Source organism: Apium graveolens, chromosome 7, assembly GCF_009905375.1.
Source record: "Apium graveolens cultivar Ventura chromosome 7, ASM990537v1, whole genome shotgun sequence".
NCBI classification, from domain to species: domain Eukaryota; kingdom Viridiplantae; phylum Streptophyta; class Magnoliopsida; order Apiales; family Apiaceae; genus Apium; species Apium graveolens.
Window position 1 is genome coordinate 99,469,151 of NC_133653.1, and position 24,597 is coordinate 99,493,747.

A 24,597-nucleotide genomic window follows, 5' to 3' on the forward strand; every position below is an offset into this window, starting at 1 on the left:
CAATACTATCCATTGAAATTTGCTCTGTTCCTGAAATCTCACTTTGCATTGTATACATTACGGAACAGATTTAATGAACACCGTGTAAACTGTACTAGAACTAATTGAATTTATTGAACCGGAAGAAGTACACGTACAAAACTAATTACCATTAACCGTGGTAATTTGAGACATTTCCCAGCACAAGAAGAAAAGGTTGCAGGAGAGAAACTTATTCTATTAAAAAATGGGAATATAAGTAAATTTTCATAATTTTACTTTAGCTAATATGGCAGGACGTGCAAGGTACAATTAAGTTCTGATTTTCTCACTCTAAGTGAGACGTACAACCGGATCAGGGAAGTACATCTGCATCGGAATGAGAAATATGGAGAGCTTTACGTTTATTTACTATAACAGGTAAATAACAAAGCACAGGACAAACCACGCACTGGTACAAGTTTGCTATATTTACATTGAAACCAACACTACAACATCACCACAACATTGACCTATTACAGCTGTGAAGCTAAGGAGAAAAGAATATGGTACAAAATTGGATACTAGGAGGAATTAGTCAACATCCATTATAATTTCACCTCGTAGATTGATTTTGATTCTTCTGTTTCGGCTTATTTTCTGAATTCCCTAGCTAAGTTTCTACAGTTATTTCCAGAATATCTGTGAGTCTGGGTTTTCTATATCTCCTAAGAAGCAAAGAAGAGCACACAACACTTACAGATGACATAGCCATACAAGCACCGGCTGCCCATGGTGGCAATTTGAGCTTTACGAGTGGAAAGAATACACCAGCAGCAATAGGGAGGGCAATGAGATTGTAAGCCATAGCAAATACGTAATTCAATCTGATACGTGAAAACGTCTTTCTTGAGAGATCGATGGCTGTTATAACATCTTCCAAGTTACTCTTCATCAACACGTAATCGGCAGCCTCAATTGCAATATCTGTTCCCGCTCCAATAGCCATACCAACATCAGCAGCAGCTAGAGCCGGTGAATCATTGATACCATCACCTACCATAGCAACTATGCTTCCATTTTTCTGAAATGAACGGATGACATCAGCTTTCTCGGCTGGCATTACCCCCGCCCTTACATCATGAATGCCAACCTGCATGGGAAGTGTACATTAATATTTGTTACATTTTTACGTGATGTAACCAGAATAGCTGCTGCCATTGTCTTAGCAATCATCACTCAATATTAAGTGGATCGGCAAAGTAAGAATTGTTGCAAATTTAATTTATAACTCATTGCACTTGTAATTTATATTTATCCTGCGAAAGATGCTCAAAATCAAATTGAGATACTGTTAACTATATGATCCTATTGGGGTCTTGCTCTAACACCTTAAGGTTTTAGATGAGCTGGTTACTCAACATGGTATCAAAGCTTAGGCCAGCGGGAGGACTAATGCTCCAAAGATGGGCTCCGGTGTTCAACTCTTTAACCCATAAATGGGATTTCGAGACTCAACAGATACATGTGACTGACTACATGTTCACATTAATAAATCAAACTATAATCTTTATTAGCTACCTACTGCCAAAAAAATTAGGCGTATCAATCTCAAAAGTAAGGTTGGCTTGCTCATCCTTTTTTTATATTTATAGTTTACTAGAATTCCACTTTCTGATCTAGCTGTTGGCTTTCACTTGTCCAAAAGTAGTTCCATGCAGTCCTACCAAAAGTTAATATTCTCCCTTATAAAATGGTGTACCTGAAGTCAACTCTAACAGCAAATTCCTCGGTATTTACTAAAGCATTATAATGGCAATTTTCACAGACAATTCCCTGCCCTAAACATAGAACCAGAGGGGTTTGACATATAGAGGGGGCATTAGTACCACCATTTGTTAAACAAAGTGAAAGTGACAAAATATACATTTAAATCTTGTGAATGTATTTAACCCTGACATGTTCTCACCTCTTTAGCAACAGCTTGAGCTGTCCTCCAGTTATCCCCTGTAACCATGACAGGTCTGACACCCATTTTCAACAGGCCCTCCACAACTACAGCAGCTTCTCTCTTAAGTGGATCCGCTACACCCAAGACACCAATAAAGACCGAACCATATGCCACAAGTATGCCTGTCTTGGCACTTTCTTCTAGTTCTACCACAAATTCCTCCGCATCAGTTGGAATGATAACTCCGCTTTCTGTAAGCAAACTACGATTACCAACCTGTTGAATACACATGATTTAGTTGAAAGCAAAAAACCAATACTCATGAATTACGTTTGACATGAGAACATTCTTCTGCTTATTTATGTTTTATAAAATTTATGTTTCTTTATTGTTATAAAACATAAATATGCAAACTAAGTGTCAGAAACTTACCAAAACTTGCTTTTCATTAATAATGCACTGGATGCCTCTTCCAGGCAAAGCACAGAACTCTGATGCATCAAGAAGCCATCCAGAGTACTTGGGCTCTTTTTCAGGGTATTTGATATCAGAGGTAGTAGAAGGGTCAAAAAAGTGGAAATGGCGTGCATACTCCAATATAGCTTTAGCCAAAGGATGTTCACTACTAGCCTAAAACAAAGAAAAGAAGAATTATTAAGTTTTATAATATTTTACATTTATAATACACACTAAACAAGGACGGCCCAATGCATGACATGACCTTTTTCCACTTCATGTTTAGCATCTGTGACATACTTTATAGTTTGTCACAGAAAAGTTTGAGATTGAACCATACCTCAGCTGATGCTACCAACGTAAGAAATTCTCCACGCTGCATTTCCGTGAAAACTTTTGCTGTTGTAACCGTAGCCTTTCCTTGGGTTAAAGTGCCTGTTTTATCAAATACAACATAATTTACCATCTGAGCTCTCTCCAATGCATCTCCGCCTTTAATTAGCACTCCATTATTAGCTCCAACCCCTGTTGCAACCATGACAGCTGTTGGGGTAGCCAAGCCAAGTGCACATGGACATGCAATCACTACAACAGATATTGCAAACATGAGAGCGAAAACAAAGTGATTTCCATTTTCAGGAAGCCATTCTTCTGGATAAGAACCAAGAACTCCACCAATATACCTAAAAAATGATATATTAAAATGTAAGACTATTAGAATTTTTGATGAATAGTATCAGTTATCTAGACGACTAATTTAAGTTTTAAATATAATCAACTTACCACCCAGCAAATGTCAACATCGAAAAAACAATAACTGTAGGAACAAAAATGCTTGCGACCTGCAAGTAATACAGATACAATAATGAGGATCATACTTGAATTATCTTGTACCAACAAAGTAACACATTCTGGAAAACACAAAAAAAAACTACAGACTATAACTGCTAATCCATGTTATCGTCAGAAATCATCAAGCCAATAGTACACACCTTAGGGTAATTCTATATAGGCCGGATTTCATACTGCATGACTAATGAATAATGATGAGTATATATATGGAATTAGTTATTTTTATATTGGGCAGTCTATCCAATATATAGAGAGGGGTCCAAATATACACAAATAGAACACTTCAGTACTACTTGGCTTATACATATTCCTAAAGTGCAAAGGTTAGACACCATTTTTATTTTTTCTAGATTTATTAGGCAGCAGAAAAAACGATTATTAACAATGCATGTTAATCATGACAAGTTTTAGCTTAAGTTCAACATCCATTACTTATTATAGATAATGAATTACAAACCAGCTTAGCACAGAGTTCTGTCTCCAAATGTACAAGGCAGGAAAGAGAAAATTGGTTTTAAAATGTAAGATTCATTTTTGCCATATCTATAATATTTAAAACAAGCTTCCTATTAATCTGTCATGGGACATCACGACATGAACCGCCAAAGTTCTCTCAATATTTAACCAAAAACTTGGTAAGATAGGCAAAGGGCACTCCTGAAAAGTGTTCAGGATGGTAAATTATGAAATATCCAGATAGAGATTTTTATTAATATGTTTGCACTTATTATCCAGTTTATACTTTTTAGTGTCATATTTTTGGCTCAGTTCTGTTAATCATGGGACAAATTATAACTTATTAGAAAAATTTTAAATACTTACATAAAGTTTCCTCTATATTACAATATAATTTCATCAAATGTAATCAACATGCTTTCAGAGTGAACAACAGTTAATATTATAATTCTCTTATATCAATAAGGTTGTAAAGTTGTAATAAAGTAAAAGTGGGTAACTGTAATTTTCCCTAAACACCTAACCTTGTAACTTGCATCAGAGCACATAGATAAAGCTACTCAAAATAGAGAGTTAATGAAACCATATCCCTGTAACTAGTATGGGATGCCATTATGTTTTTATCTCGAATTTATTTCTCCTATACAAAATTCTAAATTCCTGCAAATGTAATTTATTTTTTATTAACTTTCGAATTTCTCAAATCACAGTTCTTGTTTTGCTTACACTTTTCAGAAATATCTGTCTCTCGCTTTTTACTTTTCAAATACTGCTAAATCCATCCGGAAGGATACAAATTGCAATCACTGTCCTAAATTCAACCAATAAATACCATGCTATGGAATTCTGGAAACTTTGTTGGTGTCGCCTACAAAAGGTTTGCGTCGGGAATCTTGGGAAAGGAAATCAACAAAACAGTCAATTGCTCAATCAGCATTTTATTTCACTAGGTAACTACTTAAAAAAATTGTTACCTGTTACTTGTCTTACATTTGTTTTAGTAAGTGAAAGCGTATTTAATCAACAAGCACTTGCAAAATATATCAATTACCAACAAAGTACCACAAAAATTAAGATTAACTGAAAGTTAAAACAATTTCAAGACTAGTAACCAGCGAATTAAGTGCCTAAGGACAGAACTTCAACAACAAATTCGAAATTACTAAGAATGAAAATTCACAACTGATTATAATTCTAACCATTGATACTTACATAATCTGCAAATTTCTGGATAGGAGCTTTGGACATTTGTGCTGTCTCAACCATGGACACTATTTGGCTTAAAACTGTGTCTGACCCTACTCTGGTAGCCTTTACATGAAGAGAGCCATGTAAATTTATGGTACCACCAATAACTGAACAATTGACCTCCTTGGAAACTGATATAGCTTCACCAGTAACCATACTTTCATTGACGTAGCTTGTACCCCAAACAACCACGCCATCCACAGGAATCTTAGTTCCAGGAATAACTTTTAGGACATCACCAGGATGAATCAGCAGAGCATCTATTTCCTTTTCTCCAATTATTTTGCCACCTAAAAATCCAGGAGGAAAAATTACAATCATATGATCTGGGCTTTATAATGTATGGATGGAATTATTCGGAAAAGCAAGTAACTCTGCTAATAAATTATCAATTGTTTGTCATACATCACTTTACTAACATTGACTCGCACGCACTTAAAGTTTAACCTCTTGATATTAAACAAAAGGATAACCAAAGTGGCAACGCGCTTGGCCCTTTGCTTAATGTTTTCTTTTTATTTTCTTTTCTCGATTTCAGGAATTGAGTAGAGCTTATAGGAACAGCTAAGAAGCTCAACTTTAAAAAAATAATATAACTCAAAATAAACTAATCCACGTTTCAATTTTTTTTTAAAAGGTCAAAAGCACCATACCCTTGTCTTTGAGAAGAAGCACTGCTGTTGCCGGTGCTAGTTCCACCAACTTCTTTATAGCATCTGATGTTTTTCCTTTAGCAAGAGTCTCTAGGTACTTCCCCAGCAATACAAATGTTATCAACATTGCACTTGTTTCAAAGTATGTAGGAGACCAGAATCCAGTTACTGCACCATATAGCAGCGCACAGACAGAATATAAGTAAGAAGCAGAAGTTCCCAACGCTACCAGAACATCCATGTTCGTTGAACCATTTTTAAGGGCTCTCCAAGCTGCAAGATAGAAACGCTTCCCAATAACAAATTGCACAACGGACACTAATGCCCACTTCAACCAATCACCCATCATGAAAGGTCCACATTGCCGAAGCAACAATGCATACAGAAGAGGAATGCTTGGACAGACAACTCGCATGAGAAAGAGAGGAATCTGGTGACAGTAAGTGGAGTTAAAACTGAGTTATTCATAAAATTAAGAAGAAACAATGAGAAATGTGTGCGAACCATATCTGTTTGTAGAAGAATTATAGTTGGTTAAATTTACTGGATATATTCATAATATCAGGACTTCATTATATTTATGATTAAACAAAAATACCTTTCAGAACACAATACATAAATATGGGCAGAAATGTGGTCATATCTTCTACAAAGGAAGACAAGCCTTTATATTACTAAATAGACATTCATAATTAAATGGCTTTAAATAATATATGCGACATAATTTTTCTTGTTTTTCTTATAGGCCTTGCCAAATATATTTCATTTATTTGTTACATATATTATAGAATACAAACTATTTATTCTGTTAACTGTGAAAACATAATACTTCAGTTTTCGAATCCTTGCTTAAATCAATGATATTGCCTCTTTTTATTACAAAAAGGAAAAACACAATCATTCTGCCATTTTTCACTTCTAGTTGTGTTTGTACGTACAACCTAACATGTCGTCATATTAAATGACACATGAAGAGACTCCATTTTGATAGAATTTTATTACCTCTTTGCTTCTGTACATTTATAAGTACTGTATAACTCCTATTCTAATAAGAAATGAAGACACTATAGTAATCACTTTACTGAAAAGACAAAGAAAGCTAATAATGTACTTGTACTTTAATCCGGTTCCATGGGATTGGTATATACTTACACTGAGAAAGAGACTAGTCATAAACAGACGAAACATGTTAGAAGATTCTTCAAGATCCTTGGAAGTCATTCTTGTATAAGGGTTTTTGACATGTAGCTTAATATTTCCAGAGCTTTCTTCTTCAATCCCATCGACTAATGCTCTTGAACTAAGAACCAGGGGATCAAATAAAACTTCTAATTCTTTTGATGTGGTGTTATAATAAAATTGTCTCACTCCCTTCAAATTGCACAGAATTCCTTCTAAAAGCTGTACATCCATTTTACTCCGCACACCAATCACGTCTAACATGATTTTATCCTGCTGACTGCTCTGTACAAGAGAACCTTCAAAACCAGCATCTTCGATTGCTTCCACTATTTCATCCTTGGTAATTACATTAGGATCATACTCTACCTCTCCTAAAGATGTAGCCAATGCAACAACTGCTCTTTTTACACCAGGGAGTTTTCTCAGAATGCCTTCAACAGAATTTACACATGCTGCACATGTCATACCTCCAATCGAAAACTGTCCCACTAATGTTCCGCTTGAACTTTTTTCAAATGAACTGGCTTCCGGTACAATCTCAGCGTCAAAACCAGCATCTTCAATTGCATTCTTTATGTCGTCATCCTGTACAAAGATTATAGATGTAAATAAATAACGGTGAATCAGCATACAATAGACCTCATCTACATCCCTATGTATTTTCCGACCCTTTTCTGCTCCAACATATTAGTTAGCTTCCAGAACAGACTGGATAAATTATCAAAGTTTACATGCTAATACTAACTCCTATGTAGCAACACATACACGCTTAACAACTTGGCAAATTTGCTTAGATAAATGCAAGTTTGAAATCATTATCAGCTCAAGCTGACAGACAAGTATATAAACTGTACTTAAATATTTAGTTATATGAACAACAAATATAGATAACAACAATAAACTTATTTCATTTACAAAATCAAGGAAAGCTAAAAATACCTTGAACAATACTACTAGACTTTCTGCGCACGCATACATCATCAATGTTTAAAGGCTATGCACCCAGTTAATAAGAGTATATTTACTGTATCCGCTAACTTTAAGTTCACAAATCATGATCAAAATCGCATTAAAATACGAATATATACAATCATAAACATCATTATTTATCTAGAAAACTAATTAATGTTCTCAAGAAAAAAAACATATATATAAACTGATAAAAACACATAAAACACAAGGCTCAACAAGCTTGACTACTTTTAGTATTTACATACGTTACATAAGCACAAGTTAACATATCTAACAAGCACGATCAACATTACAATTAGATATAGCAACAGCATACATATCACAGAATTCAAAATTAGTATTAATTACCCTTTATAACGGAATATATCTAAACAAAATTTAGGTTAAATCACAGTTTAAATTGAGCTTAATCATTGATCAACATGACAATTACATACGAATATAGACACAACAGCTATGCATACAACAAAATTTAAAGAACAGGAAGAAGGAAAGTAGACTAACGTTGACCGAACCCGAATCGAAAACTACATCAGCTTTATTCTGAAGCAGCGAAACCGAAGCCTTAACGACGCCGTTTAAGCTCTTCAAAGCTCCTTCAACGGAATTAGAACACGCCGAACAAGTCATCCCGGTGATTCTCACCTGAATTCTCTTTTGATTCGATAAATTATTGTAATTATCAGCTTGTTCATCGGCGTCCTCGTATGAATCGAGGAGTCGGACGTCTTCGAGCTCGTCGCCGTCCGGCGAGTTTCGATCGGCGCCGGTCAATTGGATCATGTTTTTGTGAATTGGCGCCATCGAAAAGCACCGGAGACGACAATTCAACGGGAGGGAGGCGTGTATAAATTATAAATATCGCTGTATGTATAGTGTATATGCACTAATTATACATATGAACGAGAGGAGAGATTTATAAGAGAGAGAGAGAGAGAGAGAGAGATTTTAGATTTTAGAAAGAGTGGAGACAACGAAATTTTGGTTATTAAAGGAAGTGAGGGATGATTGTATACTCACTACAAATCATATCTTAAAAATTAAATAGCGGATGGCCCAAGATAATATAATGAAAATATACCATAATGAAAAAAATGTTTCAAATGTCAAATCTTGAAAAATGAAAATTTAAAATCAGAAATTGTATAATAAAAAGATTTTAATGTTTTATTTTTTTTGAAAGGTTTAATGTTTTAATTTTAATATAGAGGTGTTTTAATTAGTGTCATGTTCAATTGATTAGAATTAAATAATCAGTTTTTAAAAGAAAATAAATTATTACTAAGAAACTAGAAGGTTGTGAAATCGACGTGTGCATAAAGTATATTTGGGTAGTGGCAAACGCGGCAGCCGTCGAGGAATGTTTCTACCCAAACACGTCCTTATTGCTTTTATTTCACTTTATTTCCGGTTTTGGCCGTCGCTTTGTAATGTTGCATAAGCATTTTATTTTCGATGTTTCAGCGTGTTGACCTCCAAAATTCAATGTTTGGAGTCATGGAGACGTGAACTTGTTTGGATTATCTTCAAGAAAGTAGAACCTGTTATAGGATGTGTGATCCTCCTATAGATTGTTAGAGATAATAGTGCAATTAAGAAGTTCAGAGAGACATGAGAGACATGAGGAGAGAAAGAGAGAGATCATAATTGAGATAGTTAGATCCGAATCTTTAATTTCTTGATGTTTCACAATGAGATTACACCTGTTTATATGTTTACAATTCTAACAACTTTTCCCGCCAAAATACTTAGCTATTTAATATCTAAAATAGAAATTCTAAAAGTAATTCTAATATTTCATAACATTCCTGCCCCTTGAGAAAGAACTTGCCCCAAGTTCCAATACTCTTCAAGCTGAACTGCTAGCAACAAACTGCGGAAATTGTTCCTCAAATGTCTCAGCTATCTCCCAAGTAGCTTCATGTTCTGACAACCCTGCCCAACGAATGAGATATTGCACTTGCACTCGATTTTGAAACTTAACAACTCGTCTATTCAAAATAGCAACTGGTGTCCTGTGAACTTGAGCAGAGGATTGTTGCATCCAGTCAGGAATATGAGCAACCAAGGGAAGAATACCATAGAAGACTTTTAATTGAGAAACATGAAAAATATCATGGATTTGTGCAGACTCTGGAAACTTGAGTTTATATGCCACATTGTGAAAGAGATATGTCCTAAGTCCAATCATGTATGAGGATTTAGGAATAACTTTTATGTAATTTGTTTTGATTTCATTGATATTAATAAAAGACTTGTTTTGTTTTTATTGCGGGCTCTATGTATTTAAATGTTTAAATAAGATATACCACAGTTTAGAGTAAAGCTTTTTATGGATTGTGATGTGATCATAATAATGAGACCTAAAAGATGATAATTCTAAACTTAAATAGTTCCTGGTCGTAGGATTACTAACTGGTAATTAATAATCCGCAAAGATCGGTACATACTATGCTTACTTCATTATGAAGGATGTCTGTTCTCATAGACATTTGTGTGGTGACACTATAGCTAGTATGTAGGTGCTTATTATAGAATAAGTTCACTGAACATGACTCACACAGCTGAACAACTGATGGAGTTCACTCACGTGTCAGCAATTGTTCACATAGTGATAGTTGTACAAGTATCCTTAGACTTGAGGTCATCATAGTCATCTTGTGTACACTGAACTATGCTTTGGTTTAGTTCTTAGTCTCAAGGGACAATTATAAGGGATCTACTGGGTATAGGAATTTGTACACGAAGATAGTGTATGATCAATAAAGGATCTACCCCTTCCAGTGTAGGAAGAGAATGTTCAATGCTTATCCACTTATGTTAGTTCAGCAATCTCTGGCCAGAGTGAATGAAATTAGAAATGAGTTTCTAATTTACATTAAATAGAACTAAGTATAGTGAATGGGAAAGCAAGTGATTAAATAAGATAGGCTTGACACAAGTTCCATGCCTTGTATTTAATCGTGACATTGCAGGGTAGAAGGAATTAATTGTAAGGTAACTACTCACTGAATAGATTCTTGGTATTCTAAGCAGTGAATTCGTATTATCCGGATACTCGCGATATGCTGAGAAGTATCCCTCACGATGTAGAATAAATATGATTAATTAATTAATCATATTTAATGAATTAGAGAATTTATATAAATAATGATAAAATAGTTTTATTATTATTTATTTCTACTACCGACTTAATATTGAACCTACATGGTCACACCATAAAAGAGAATGATTTAATGGTGGAGGAATTAATTAATAATGGCTGATAATTATTTATTTATGAAATAAATAATTAAATGGCTAATTTAATAATTGATTAAATGAGATTTAATTGATTATAAATTAATTAAGAAAAGGATCTTAATATTATTAATTAAGAATTTAATTTTTGGAAATTAAATCAAGTGAGAGAATTATTTCTAAAGAGTTTAGAAAAAGGATTAATAATAAAAAGGTGTTTTAATTATTAGTGAGAATAATAAAGGGTTAATAATAATAATATTTTATGGGAAAATTTTCAGCTGAAAATTTTGCCTATAAATATACTATTATAAACCCTATTTTTGCCTCAACCAAAAAGATTTACAAAACCCTAATTCTCTCCATCTCCTCCTCCTTCATTACATCGTTTTCTTGGTGGATACCGGTAGAGTGCTTCACACTTGAGGAGCAGCTGCTAAGGATCTCCGTTCATCATTTTTGGATCGCCATTAAAGACCTCCATCTTTCCATTAACGTAAAGCTTCTTAAGGTAAACATACTGAACTACGAATTAAATATTATTTTTCGCATGGATCCTGCGGAGGATTTCGGTTTTTTTTTTAAGATTTAAATTTACGTTTCGTTGTTTATGTGCTAAAAACCCTTCACATTGCCAATCTTGGCCAAAACCTTAAATGGTCCAAAATACTTGAAAGAAAGTTTTTGATTCTTCCTAATCTGTACTGATTGTTGCCTATAAGGCTGAAGCTTTAACCAAACCCAATCACCCACATTAAAATGTCTCTCAGATCTGTATTTATCACTCTAATATTTCATCTGAGTCTGTGCTTCTTGTAATTGATCCTTCAAACGATTGAAAATTTCCTCCCTTCTCAGTAAACTCCTATCCACCTCTCTATTAGATGTCTCACCAGCCAAATAGGGTAGATGTAATGGAGGAGGTTGATTGTATACCAGCTCATATGGTGTTTTTTTAGTAGCCGTGTGGTAATGTGTATTATACCACCACTCAGCTAGAGGCAACCATAAAACCCAATATTTCTCTTGTTGTCCACACATACATCGCAAATAAGTCTACAAACATCTATTAACCACTTCTGTTTGCCCATCAGTAGCAGGGTGATAAGAAGAAGATAGTAATAACTCAGTTCCATGTAAAGAGAATAAAGCTTGCCAGAAGTGACTAAGAAAGATAGCATCTCTATCACAGACTATACTTCTAGGCCAACCGTGGAGTTTGAAAACATTGTCAATATAAGCCTGAGCCACTTGTACAGCAGTGAAAGGATGAGATAAACTGATAAAGTGAGCATATTTGCTCAATCTATCAACTACCACAAAAATGACATCCTTCCCTTGTGATTTTGGTAATCCTATGATGAAATCCATAGAGACATCCACCCAAATATCCACTGGAATTGGAAGAGGTTGAAGCAAGCCTGGGTAGCTGATGCATCATACTTGGCAGCTTGACAGATATGACAATTTCTTATAAATTGCCTTACTCCTTTAGTAAGACCCTTCCAAGTAAACAATTGTTTAACCCTCTTAAAGGTAAGATCCCTCCCAAAATGGCCCCCTTCAGGTGTAACATGGTGCCAATGAAAGATTTTCAATTTCAAATCAGCATCTGGACCAATCAAAATCCTATTCTTTTTCCTGATAAAAGTATCATGCAGTTTATAATGTTGGACATGTTCCTGTTGTTGTAGCTGATTTAGAATTGACATAATATGAGAATTAAACTGATAGTTATCCTTAATCAACTGTTCCAGACCAGATGATACCACAGAAATTTCCAGACATAATATTTCATTACTATGCACCCTAGACAATGCATCTGCAGCCACATTTTCCTTACCACTTCTATACTGGATCTCTTAATCAAAACCTAACAACTTTGAAAGCCAAAAATGCTGAAAAGGAGTAGATATTTTCTGCTGCAACAACCACTTAAGACTCTTCTTATCTGTTTTAATAACAAAATGATTGTTTAACAGAAATTGTTCCCATTTTTGGACCGCAGTAACAATAGCAAGTAGCTCTTTCTCATAAACTGACAATTTCTGCCATTTTGGACCCAAAGCTTTGCTAATAAATGCTAAAGGGTGGTCTCTCTGCATAAGAACAGCCCCAACTCCAAACTGAGAAGCATCAGTTTCCACTGTAAAAGGCTCAGAAAATCTGGAACCGCCAAAACAGTTGAAGAACTTAGTACCTATTTAAGATGATTAAATGCAGATTGAGCCTCCTCAGTCCATTCAAATGCTCCCTTTTTGAGTAAATCAGTTAATGGTTTGCTTATCAAAGCATAATTTTTGATAAACTTCCTATAGTATCCACATAATCCCAAGAAACTTCTCAAGTCCTTTACAGTTTTTGGATTTGGCCATTGCACAATGGCTGCAATCTTTCTTGGATCTGTTTCGACCCCCTTACCAGAAATAAAATGACCCAAGTATTCCACCTTTGACATAGCAAATGAACATTTGGATTCTTTAGCATACATCAGATTTTTCTGCATCAAATGTAGTACATGTTCAAGATGACTCCAATGTTCAGTAATATTCTTGCTATAAACAAGAATATCATCAAAAAATACCAATACTGTAATAACCCCAAAATTTTTCAACTTTTTGTAACCCTTGTGAATAGTGTTTTAGCTGAATGAGAAAACTTTTCACGCCACACTATGTAGGGGTTCTGTTATGGATATTCTGGGATTTTATTAGTACTCTATGAAGTATATAAGTGTATGTAAATATCGTCAGAACCCAATTCCGAACACTTTGGTTTTTCCCGGAAATCCATAAGATACGGAGAGAATTGAGTATAAGGTAACAGGATAAAAAGGATTTAAATTAAAGGATTATAATAGAGGATCATAAAAAGGAATATAATGTATTGAGAAAGGTTAAGGGAACCTAAGTAATAAGATCCCGGGTATGATCCTTCAAACGATAAACGAGAACGAAAGTTAAGCGAACCGTATAACAGATCAGCGGTCATTAGGCAAACGATTAGGAAGTTAATCAAAGGGATTAATGGGAGTGATGTCATCCAACCAATAGAAAGAAGACAAGGAAGGAAGGATGACATCATGAGGATGAGGTAAGCATGACATGGGAAGAAGGGAGGTGTGGTTGATTAAGGACCACACAAATTCAAGGGCAAGGTAGTAATTTGCTAAATCAAAAACAAAACCAAGCCAACCAAGCTAGCAAATCATTTCATCAAAAATCAAAAAATCAACCAAGGCATTTGTTCATCACTTAGCTCTCGGCTTTTTACTTTTTAAAAGGCAAGATTTTTCAAAATCAAGATCCAAGCATCCTAAATTGGTAAGAAAATTCCCTAATCATCTTTATGCTTAGTTATGGCTATATCATGAGTTTAAGCCATTAATTCTTTCTCTAACTTCTTCATTTAATCAAGGAAGAAGACAATGAATAGTGTTTTCAAGTTTTTAACTTGAACTTTTTCTTGTTTTTCTTGAAGATCCAAGCTTTCCTAAGGCTTCTCCAAGCTTCTTAAGGCTTCCTAGCTCCACCCACCAATCCAAGGAAGGTATACCATTTTCAAACCCTAGGTTCATATATATTATAAGGTGATTTTGATGAGTAGGATGTTATTGTAGTTGTTGTTATGATTAGAGTTTGAGATTTGGAATGGTAGTGAAATGAAATGGTAATTTTGTGGTTTTGATTTAAAGAAACTTAAGAATGATTAAAGTAAAGTTTAAGCATAAGTATGAATGGTTAAATTGAATTGGTTGGGGTTGTTATGATGTGATAAGGATGGAGGATGGTTGTATGTTGGATTTGAGGTTGATTTGGGTTGTTTGTGAATGGGTTAAAATTTGGAAATCACGTAAACATAGCCGTCGTAACGTCCGATTTTCTTTGGACTGTTTTTGTGCATAGTATTAGGACCCGAGAACCCCCTGCTAGATTGTGACCACTACCATGTTTAGATAGCTCATGTTACGACCTTCGTTTTGATATGTAGTTCGTCCGATTCCGATTTACGGTTTAGGAGAAACGACCGTTTCAAGTAACGGCGTTTCGCGGACGAAACTTTTTCCCTCGCCTTACCTTGGAACATAGGTTAAAGACCAAAAAGGGTTAATTAATGTGTGACACATTTATGGTAAGTGTGTTAGGCAGTTGGTAAGTCATTCGCGAAGGAATCGCTTTAAAACTCGTAAAGGTTAAATTATTAAAAATGGTGGAGCCGAGGGTACCCGAGTGACTTAAGCGAATCGGTGAGCGCAAAACAAGCGTTAGAGTCTAAGTTAGTTAAAGTATAGATTTACAAGTGATTTTGGTTTAATTCCAACTTACTTGTTGTTTATAGGTTACCAGACTCGTCCCGAGCCTTTCTCACCCCCAAGTCGCTCAGGCAAGTATTCTATCCGATACACTGTTGTTGTGATGTAAATGTATGTTTATGCATTATCTTGTGATATTGCATGATTGTTATTTAGCAAATGTTGCGATATATTGTAGCATGTGATATGGTATATATGCATGCCTGTTTTATATTCTGGAGATATATATCTGTTGGTTTATTTGATAATACCTATGCTAAAGGATAGTTGTATCTTGCATATACCCTTAGTATAGGGACTCAAAGGTGAAAATATTTTCTAAAAACCGGGAGTCGAGGATCCCGAGTAATCTTGTATATATGGATATGGATATATATATATATATATATATATATTTATATATATATATATATGGTTATAGTTTTCCAAACTATTAATCGAATAAGGTTTATTCGATAACTTGAAACTTTATTTTATTATTGAATATTATTTCGAATAGTATTCGAGGACTTATGACTCCTTTTATTTTATTTAATGAATATTATTTATAATATTCATTCGAGGTATTATGACTCAGCTTATTTTATTTATTGAATATTATTTGAATATTCATTTGAGGATCTATGACTCCGATTATTTGCTGAAATATATTCTTTATTTTATTAAAGAATAAGATGTCAATAATCAAACTTATTTTCGATTATTCAAATAAAGATAATACTTTCATATAAGTATATCTTGGGTTATTTAATACTCGTTTCAAGTATAAATTTTAATACTTCTACTTCAATTATTTTTATAAAGACTATTCTTTATGGGAATATTATTTAATTAATAATATTCAGATATTTTCTAAATATTCTGGGGACTGATTTACTTCATTAAATCAGCCTTACTCCAAACACTCTTTAAAGTGTTTTCGAGTCTTCAAAATGATTTTTAAAAGTCAGAGCGGATCCCAAAACTCATTTTTATATTTAAGATCTTCCTTTTTAAAGGGGATTTAAATACTCGCTCAAAAACCTGGGGAATCCGGCTCTGTGGTGTATTTTATATTCGCAACGAGGTTGCAGATTTGGTAAATGAATTGATTACTTGCCCAACGTTCGGGAAGTAAGCCCATCTCATTGAGTCGGCATAAGCGACAGGCCGGGGTACGGTCTATATTTGTGTAAGTGGCTGGGTGGCAGTCCATCAACGCGTGAGGGGCCGGGGTACGGTCTAGCGCGAGGTCCTAATGCGGCCAGGGTGATGACCGGTGAGGAATTCATCCATCTACTAGTAGAAAAGGTTACTTATTGGTATCTTTGCCTGATCAGCGAGATATCGGGTTTATGCCAAAATTCTTTTCCTTTCCAAAATTCATTGGATGTTTCGAACTCTGTTCATACTTCACATAACAGAGGTTCCAGGAAATGTTTTCGGGATATATATATATGTGGATATATATATATATCGGGACTAAATAAAGTATCTCATAACTTTTTCATTCAATAATATTTCAAAGATTGAATCTATTCAAGTCTTAACTTGTGGTCTCATCTATGGGATGTTTTTCTTAAAACTTATAATACCTTGAACGGTGGCAGTTCAAGTAACTTTATATGATATAAGTGTGGTGAAGTATTGGTAACTTCATTCCTTGTTTTTACTTATATCTAGCTAGTAATTATCTTGCATATGATAGAGATGCTATTAAGTATCCATTTAGATACTTATATTATTGTTATCACTATATATATTATCTTGCGAGCTGTAAGGCTCACTCTTGCTTTATTTCTTAATCACACAACAACAGTTAGGAGAGATGGCCAGACTCCAGCAGACCCAGCGCAAGCGCGTGGGAAGCGTCCCGCGTCTTCCCGCTGATGTTGTAGCTGCTATAGCTGCAGAGGTAGATCCATTGTAGTTTAGACCATCTACTTTTGAGAATCAAATTATGTATAATTATAACTTGTGGCAGATAATGGCAATTAACTGTAAATTATCAAGTAATCATTTTGGGTTGTAATAATTTTAAATTGTGGATTCAAAGACTTGTACTTATTTCAATTTCATCTCTGAGACTATAACGGGTTGTGGTGTGTGTTAGTGTGGGGTCACAGTATGAGGTTATTTATTATTAATTAAGTGAAGTGATATTGTGGAAAGAAAGACCGTGACAACCCGGATCCCCGACCCCGGATCTGGGGGTGTTACAGAAATGGTATCAGAGCAAAGCGTTATAAACCTCAGAGATGATGCGACGATAAAATAATAAACTCACAAAGATAATAAGAACTCTTGCCAAGTTCATGGTCGGACTACTTAAAGTAGTGCTGACAGTTAAAACCCTTACGGGAACCCTTATAAGTATCATGATAGTAACTTAGCTCGTTTAATGTGTAGGCGCCTGAGATGGAGGACCCCGAGATGTACGAGCGTGAGCATGATGAGGCATTGCTGGATGTTGAGGATCAGGAGGAGCCTGAGATGGAGGAGGATGAGGAGGACCCCTCAGAGGAGTCAGAGACAGAGGTTATTGTTGTTTCAGATGAGGAGGACCCCTCAGAGGAGTCAGAGACAGAGGTTATTGCTATTCCAGATGAGGAGGACCCGGATGAGGTCCCAGTAGCTGAGGAGCGTGTTGGATCTATGGTAGTGTATGCTGGTATCCCTTTACCCACACTTCCGGTGGTCAGAGCCCCTACCCCTCCACCACTATCTTGGATTCCTGATGATGACAGCTCAGAGACCCATACTTCCGAGCCTAGGCAGACCGAGGAGGCACCCTCAGCGGCTCCGGATTCACCACCTCTTGACCCTGCCCAGAGACAGTCTTCGTTAGCTCATGGATATGTTCAGGATATTTTGAGGACCCGAGTGGCTGTTGCCGAGGCCCGACTGGATGAGGCCAGGAGGGAGTTGGATGCAGAGAGGGCGGGTAGGCGTACCCGAGCTTATGAGACCAGGGCTTCTATACCCCGATCCTTGAGGAGGGAGCTTACGGGGATAGAGCTCACGTCCCGAGCGAGACTCAGATCTCTCCAGGGGGACAGGCATGGTAGGATCTCCAGGCGGCAGGCCGACTATATCTTCCGTCGTGCGATGGAAAGGGTTTGGGAGCTGACCCGTTCCGGTGTGTGATTCAGGATTGATGATGGAATAGTCTAGTTGTCTAGTTAGCCGAGGCCTTAGTAAGAGCCAATTTTCCGGGATAGTTGACTTGTATATAGCATCCCTTTTTCTGACTAGACAGATAGACTCTTGTGTATCACTTTTGGGACAGATGACTGTAGCACTGTTGTACTTTTGACCAGATCAAACTATGTATTCTTGCATTATGTATATATTTGTTTCCTTTCAGTTCAGTTCCATAGTGACGGGATCACTGTTTTATTATTATTATTACTGCACTTCGCATTAGAACTTTCTTAAATTAATAGAATTGCGATATACGTTCTCCCCATTATAAGAGCTGTGCAAGGCACAATGTTGTATATGATTGTGACCTAACGTTGAATTTTCTCAATAATTATTTTTATTATTATCAGAATCATGCCGCCAAGAAAGATTGGAACTAGGGCGAACCCTGGGTCTGAGGACCAGGGAAGCCATAATCAGGACAATAGAAACCAAGAACACAGTGAAGAGGAAGATGAGGATTATGTGGAACAGGATGACTCCCTGTATGAAGAGGAAGAGGAAACGTATGATGTTGAGGGATTCGAGATAGAGGCTGAAGAAGGAGAAACCGAGGTTGAGCAACCAGTACCAAACCCAGGCATGGATCCCATGAGCCAGTTCATGCAACTCCTAAGACAGAATTTGGAACGTCAACCCAACCCACCCCCTCAAGGAAGTAACAATGCAGTGGCAAACTCTTTCAGGGCTTTTAAGTCCCTTAAGCCCCCTGAGTTCCACGGATCAGCCGACCCAGTTGAGGCAAGGGCATGGTTAAAGGAAATGGAGAAATCTTTTGAGATTTTGAGTATCGATGAGGCACAGAAAACTGTATTTGCTACCTACCTTCTGAAAGGAGAAGCTAACTACTGGTGGGAGGCCAAGAAAAACATGGAGACAGATGCTATTATAACCTGGGAGAGATTTAGTCAGTTGTTTCTGGGAAAGTATTTCCCGAGGTTTATGGAAAACCAGATGGAGCTCAAGTTCTTGGAGCTAAAGCAGAATGATTTGTCTGTAGCAGAGTACGAAGCGAAATTTACTGAATTATCAAGGTTTGTGCCGGAGTTTGTGAGCACTGAGGAAAAGAAAGCTAGGAGGTTTCAGCAGGGACTGAAACCATGGATTCAGAATAGGGTGGCAATCCTTGAGCTTACGGACTATGCCACTCTGGTGCAAAAAGCAACGATTGTAGAAGTTGGAAGTGAGCAGATGCAGAAGGAAAGAGAGAAGAAAGGAATAAAGAGGAAAAGTATGAGCATGGGTGGAGGTTCCGCAGGAAGGAGCTTCCCAACTAGGTTTAATCGAGGAGCAGTGTCCCTGCCAGGAAGGAACACTGGGTTTAAGCGACCAATGAGTGTGAGTGTGAGCCAGGGCGGCCAGAAGTCAAGAATGTCCTATTCCAACCAGTCTCGACCCCCATTGCCAGCCTGTAACAGATGTGGAAGGAATCACACTGGGGAGTGTAAGGAAAGGCCAGTAACCTGTTTTAAGTGCGGTCGGGAGGGCCACTATTCAAATAAGTGCCCATCATTAACCCCTGCTGTCGTTCCAACCACCAATTGTCATCAGTGTGGACGCTCGGGTCATTGGAAGAAAGAATGCCCAATGAACAAACCAGCAGCTTCGGGAGCAAGCAGGGCTGCTTCCAATAAGCCACCTACTGCGAGGACTTTCAACATGACAGTCCAGGATGCTATGAAAGATTCAGATGTGATAGCAGGTACCCTTTCTCTAAATTCAGTCAGTGCAAATGTTTTATTTGATTCGGGAGCAACTAAATCTTTTATATCAAAGGACTTTGCGCGTAGGTTAAGACTTAAGGCTAAACCTTTGATAGAACCCTTACAAGTAGAAATAGCCAATCATGAAATTATTCCTGTTAACCAGATTCACCCCGCCTGTGAGATAGGCATAGGGGAGCAATCTTTCAGTGTTGATCTGATTCCTTTTAAATTAGGGGAGTTTGATGTGATTTTGGGGATGGACTGGCTATCTAGCAACGATGCTCAGATAGACTGTAAAGGGAAGAAAGTTAAGTTAAATATCCCCGGGAAGAAAGAAGTTATATTTAGAGGAAAGAGGCAGACGCAGAAATTTTTGACCGTGGCTCAGGCCAAAAGGATGCTACGAAAAGGAAGTGAGGCCTACCTAGCCTATGTGGTGGACACACAGAAGGAGGTGCCCAACTTACAAGATATTCCAGTAGTCAACGAATTTGAAGATGTATTCCCCCAAGACCTTCCGGGATTACCACCCGATAGAGTGATTGAATTTGCTATTGAGTTGGCCCCAGGGACGGCGCCAGTTTCAAAAGCACCTTACCGGTTAGCCCCGTTAGAAATGAAGGAATTAGCTATCCAATTGCAGGAACTCTTGGATAAGGGTATGATAAGACCCAGTGTGTCTCCGTGGGGAGCACCAGTTTTATTTGTTAAAAAGAAAGATGGGAGCATGAGGTTGTGCATAGACTATCGAGAGTTGAACAAGCTAACCATAAAGAACAGGTACCCATTACCTAGAATAGACGATCTGTTCGACCAGCTAAAGGATGCTGTTTATTTTTCCAAGATCGACCTGAGAACTGGATATCACCAACTAAAGATTAAACCTGAAGATATTTCCAAGACAGCGTTCCGTACCAGGTATGGGCATTATGAGTTCTTGGTAATGTCCTTTGGACTAACCAACGCCCCAGCGGCTTTCATGGATTTAATGAATAGAGTATTTAAGAAGTACTTGGACAAGTGTGTGATAGTTTTATCGATGATATTTTGATCTACTCAAGGACTGAGGCAGAACATGCAGAGCATTTGAGGATAACTCTAGGGATACTCAGAGAGGAGCAGTTATATGCCAAATTCTCGAAGTGTGAATTCTGGCGGAATGAAGTACAGTTTTTAGGACATGTGATCAATAAAGAAGGAGTATTGGTCGACCCCTCCAAGATAGAGGCGGTCTCAAATTGGGAAAGGCCAACCACACCCACAGAGGTAAGGAGTTTCATAGGATTGGCCGGCTACTATCGTAGATTTGTACAGGACTTTGCGAAGATCGCAGCCCCTTTGACACGACTTACTCGTAAGACAGAGAAGTTTGAATGGACGGAGAAATGCGAGAACAGTTTTCAGGAATTAAAGAAAAGGTTGATAACGGCTCCGGTATTGGCATTGCCGGATGGAAAAGGAGATTTTGTGATATATAGTGACGCATCGCACAAAGGATTAGGATGTGTGCTTATGCAGCACGGTAAAGTCATTGCGTATGCGTCGAGACAACTGAAGGAATACGAGGTTAGATATCCTACTCATGACCTTGAGCTCGCGGCAATAGTATTTGCTTTAAAAATTTGGAGGCACTACTTGTATGGAGAGAAGTGCGAGATTTTCACAGACCATAAGAGCCTCAAGTACATATTTACGCAGAAAGAGCTCAACATGCGCCAGAGGAGATGGTTAGAACTAATCAAGGACTACGATTGTGAGATTCTCTATCATCCAGGGAAAGCCAATGTGGTGGCTGATGCCCTTAGTAGAAAGGAAAGACTCAGAATGATAACGACTTCGGAAGAGTTGATAAGGGATTTTGAGAAAATGGAAATAGAGGTAAAGGTAACCGGAACCGGAACTGAAAAGCTTTTTGAGATCTCAATGCAGCCAGAATTATTGGAAAAAATCAGATTGTGCCAAGAGAAAACAATGAAGGAAGACAGAGAGTCAATGACTGGAGAGGAGATCCATACTGAGAAAGATGATAAAGGGATAATGAGGTACTCCTACCGAATTTGGGTTCCGAATGTTCAAGAACTTAAAGATGAGATTTTGGATGAAAGCCATAGTTCAAGGTATTCCATTCACCCGGGAAGTACCAAGATGTATAGGGATTTGAAGGAATATTACTGGTGGCCCAACATGAAGAGGGACGTAGCAGAATGGGTAAACAAGTGTTTGACTTGCCAAAGAGTAAAGGCAGAGCACCAGAGACCCAGTGGACTTTTGCGACCCCTGGAGATTCCCGAATGGAAATGGGAACAGATAGCGATGGATTTTGTTGTAGGCTTGCCAAGGACGAAAGCCAATCACGACGCCATTTGGGTAATTATAGACCGACTGACAAAGTCAGCTCATTTCATTCCTATCAACGAGAGGTACACAGTCGATAGACTAGTGGACATTTACCTTAAGGAAATAGTAACGCGACATGGAGTCCCAGCGTCCATTGTCTCGGACCGAGACCCAAGGTTCAACTCCAGATTTTGGAGGAGCTTTCAGGAATGTGCGGGGACCAAGTTAAATATGAGTACCGCGTACCATCCCCAAACGGATGGACAGAGTGAAAGGACCATCCAGACACTAGAGGATATGTTGAGAGTCTGTGCAATAGACCTTAAAGGAAGTTGGAATGATCACCTGCCGTTGATCGAGTTTTCTTATAACAATAGCTTTCATGCTAGCATCGGAATGCCGCCTTATGAGGCCTTGTACGGAAGAAGGTGCCGATCTCCCTTATACTGGGATGAAGTAGGAGAGCGGAAGATGCTCGGACCCGAAGTGGTCCAAAGGACCAAAGATATAGTGGATCTTATCAGAGGGCGACTTGTAGCAGCCCAAGACAGACAGAAGAAATATGCAGACCTAGCCCGAAAGGACAAGGAATATGAAGTAGGGGACTTAGTACTGTTGAAAGTATCCCCTTGGAAGGGATTAATGAGGTTCGGAAAGAAAGGAAAACTAAGCCCAAGATACATTGGACCTTTTGAGATATTAAGACGGATTGGAAAGTTAGCTTACGAGCTAGCCCTACCCCCTAATTTGCAACAAGTTCATAATGTGTTCCATGTGTCAATGCTAAGGAGGTATCATCGGGATGCCAGGCACATAGTGGAGTACGAGCAGGTGGATATGCAGCCAGATCTAACTTACGTGGAGAAGCCAGTAAGGATTATGGATAAGAAGGAGCAGGTGCTTCGGAACAAAGTGATCAAGCTAGTCAGAGTACTATGGCAGAATCATAATGTGGAAGAATCGACTTGGGAACTAGAGAGCGCAATGCTAGAAAAGTACCCCCCAATTGTTTTCTGTTTGATTCCGGGACGGAATCCTTTTAAGGAGGGGAGACTGTAATAACCCCAAAATTTTTCAACTTTTTGTAACCCTTGTGAATAGTGTTTTAGCTGAATGAGAAAACTTTTCACGCCACACTATGTAGGGGTTCTGTTATGGATATTCTGGGATTTTATTAGTACTCTATGAAGTATATAAGTGTATGTAAATATCGTCAGAACCCAATTCCGAACACTTTGGTTTTTCCCGGAAATCCATAAGATACGGAGAGAATTGAGTATAAGGTAACAGGATAAAAAGGATTTAAATTAAAGGATTATAATAGAGGATCATAAAAAGGAATATAATGTATTGAGAAAGGTTAAGGGAACCTAAGTAATAAGATCCCGGGTATGATCCTTCAAACGATAAACGAGAACGAAAGTTAAGCGAACCGTATAACAGATCAGCGGTCATTAGGCAAACGATTAGGAAGTTAATCAAAGGGATTAATGGGAGTGATGTCATCCAACCAATAGAAAGAAGACAAGGAAGGAAGGATGACATCATGAGGATGAGGTAAGCATGACATGGGAAGAAGGGAGGTGTGGTTGATTAAGGACCACACAAATTCAAGGGCAAGGTAGTAATTTGCTAAATCAAAAACAAAACCAAGCCAACCAAGCTAGCAAATCATTTCATCAAAAATCAAAAAATCAACCAAGGCATTTGTTCATCACTTAGCTCTCGGCTTTTTACTTTTTAAAAGGCAAGATTTTTCAAAATCAAGATCCAAGCATCCTAAATTGGTAAGAAAATTCCCTAATCATCTTTATGCTTAGTTATGGCTATATCATGAGTTTAAGCCATTAATTCTTTCTCTAACTTCTTCATTTAATCAAGGAAGAAGACAATGAATAGTGTTTTCAAGTTTTTAACTTGAACTTTTTCTTGTTTTTCTTGAAGATCCAAGCTTTCCTAAGGCTTCTCCAAGCTTCTTAAGGCTTCCTAGCTCCACCCACCAATCCAAGGAAGGTATACCATTTTCAAACCCTAGGTTCATATATATTATAAGGTGATTTTGATGAGTAGGATGTTATTGTAGTTGTTGTT

The 24,597-nt window shown here is 37.3% G+C and overlaps 1 protein-coding gene across 2 annotated transcripts; it reads right to left on the bottom strand.

Moving 5' to 3' along the window:
- Positions 1 to 366: 366 nt before the first annotated feature.
- LOC141675157 (copper-transporting ATPase RAN1-like) lies at positions 367 to 8,701 on the bottom strand. 2 transcript variants are annotated; one of them, XM_074481874.1, is made up of 10 exons: positions 8,233 to 8,701; positions 6,727 to 7,341; positions 5,575 to 6,004; positions 4,886 to 5,211; positions 3,149 to 3,207; positions 2,706 to 3,048; positions 2,342 to 2,539; positions 1,928 to 2,185; positions 719 to 1,111; positions 367 to 639 (listed from the first exon to the last, which is right to left on the bottom strand). In XM_074481874.1, exons 1-10 carry the CDS (start codon positions 8,530 to 8,532, stop codon positions 628 to 630), a joined length of 2,934 nt encoding a protein of 977 aa, XP_074337975.1. In that variant the 5' UTR covers positions 8,533 to 8,701; the 3' UTR covers positions 367 to 627. The 2 variants fall into 2 exon arrangements, with proteins under 2 accessions (XP_074337975.1, XP_074337973.1); XM_074481872.1 differs by having other exon boundaries at positions 367 to 1,111; positions 8,233 to 8,700.
- Positions 8,702 to 24,597: the final 15,896 nt, after the last annotated feature.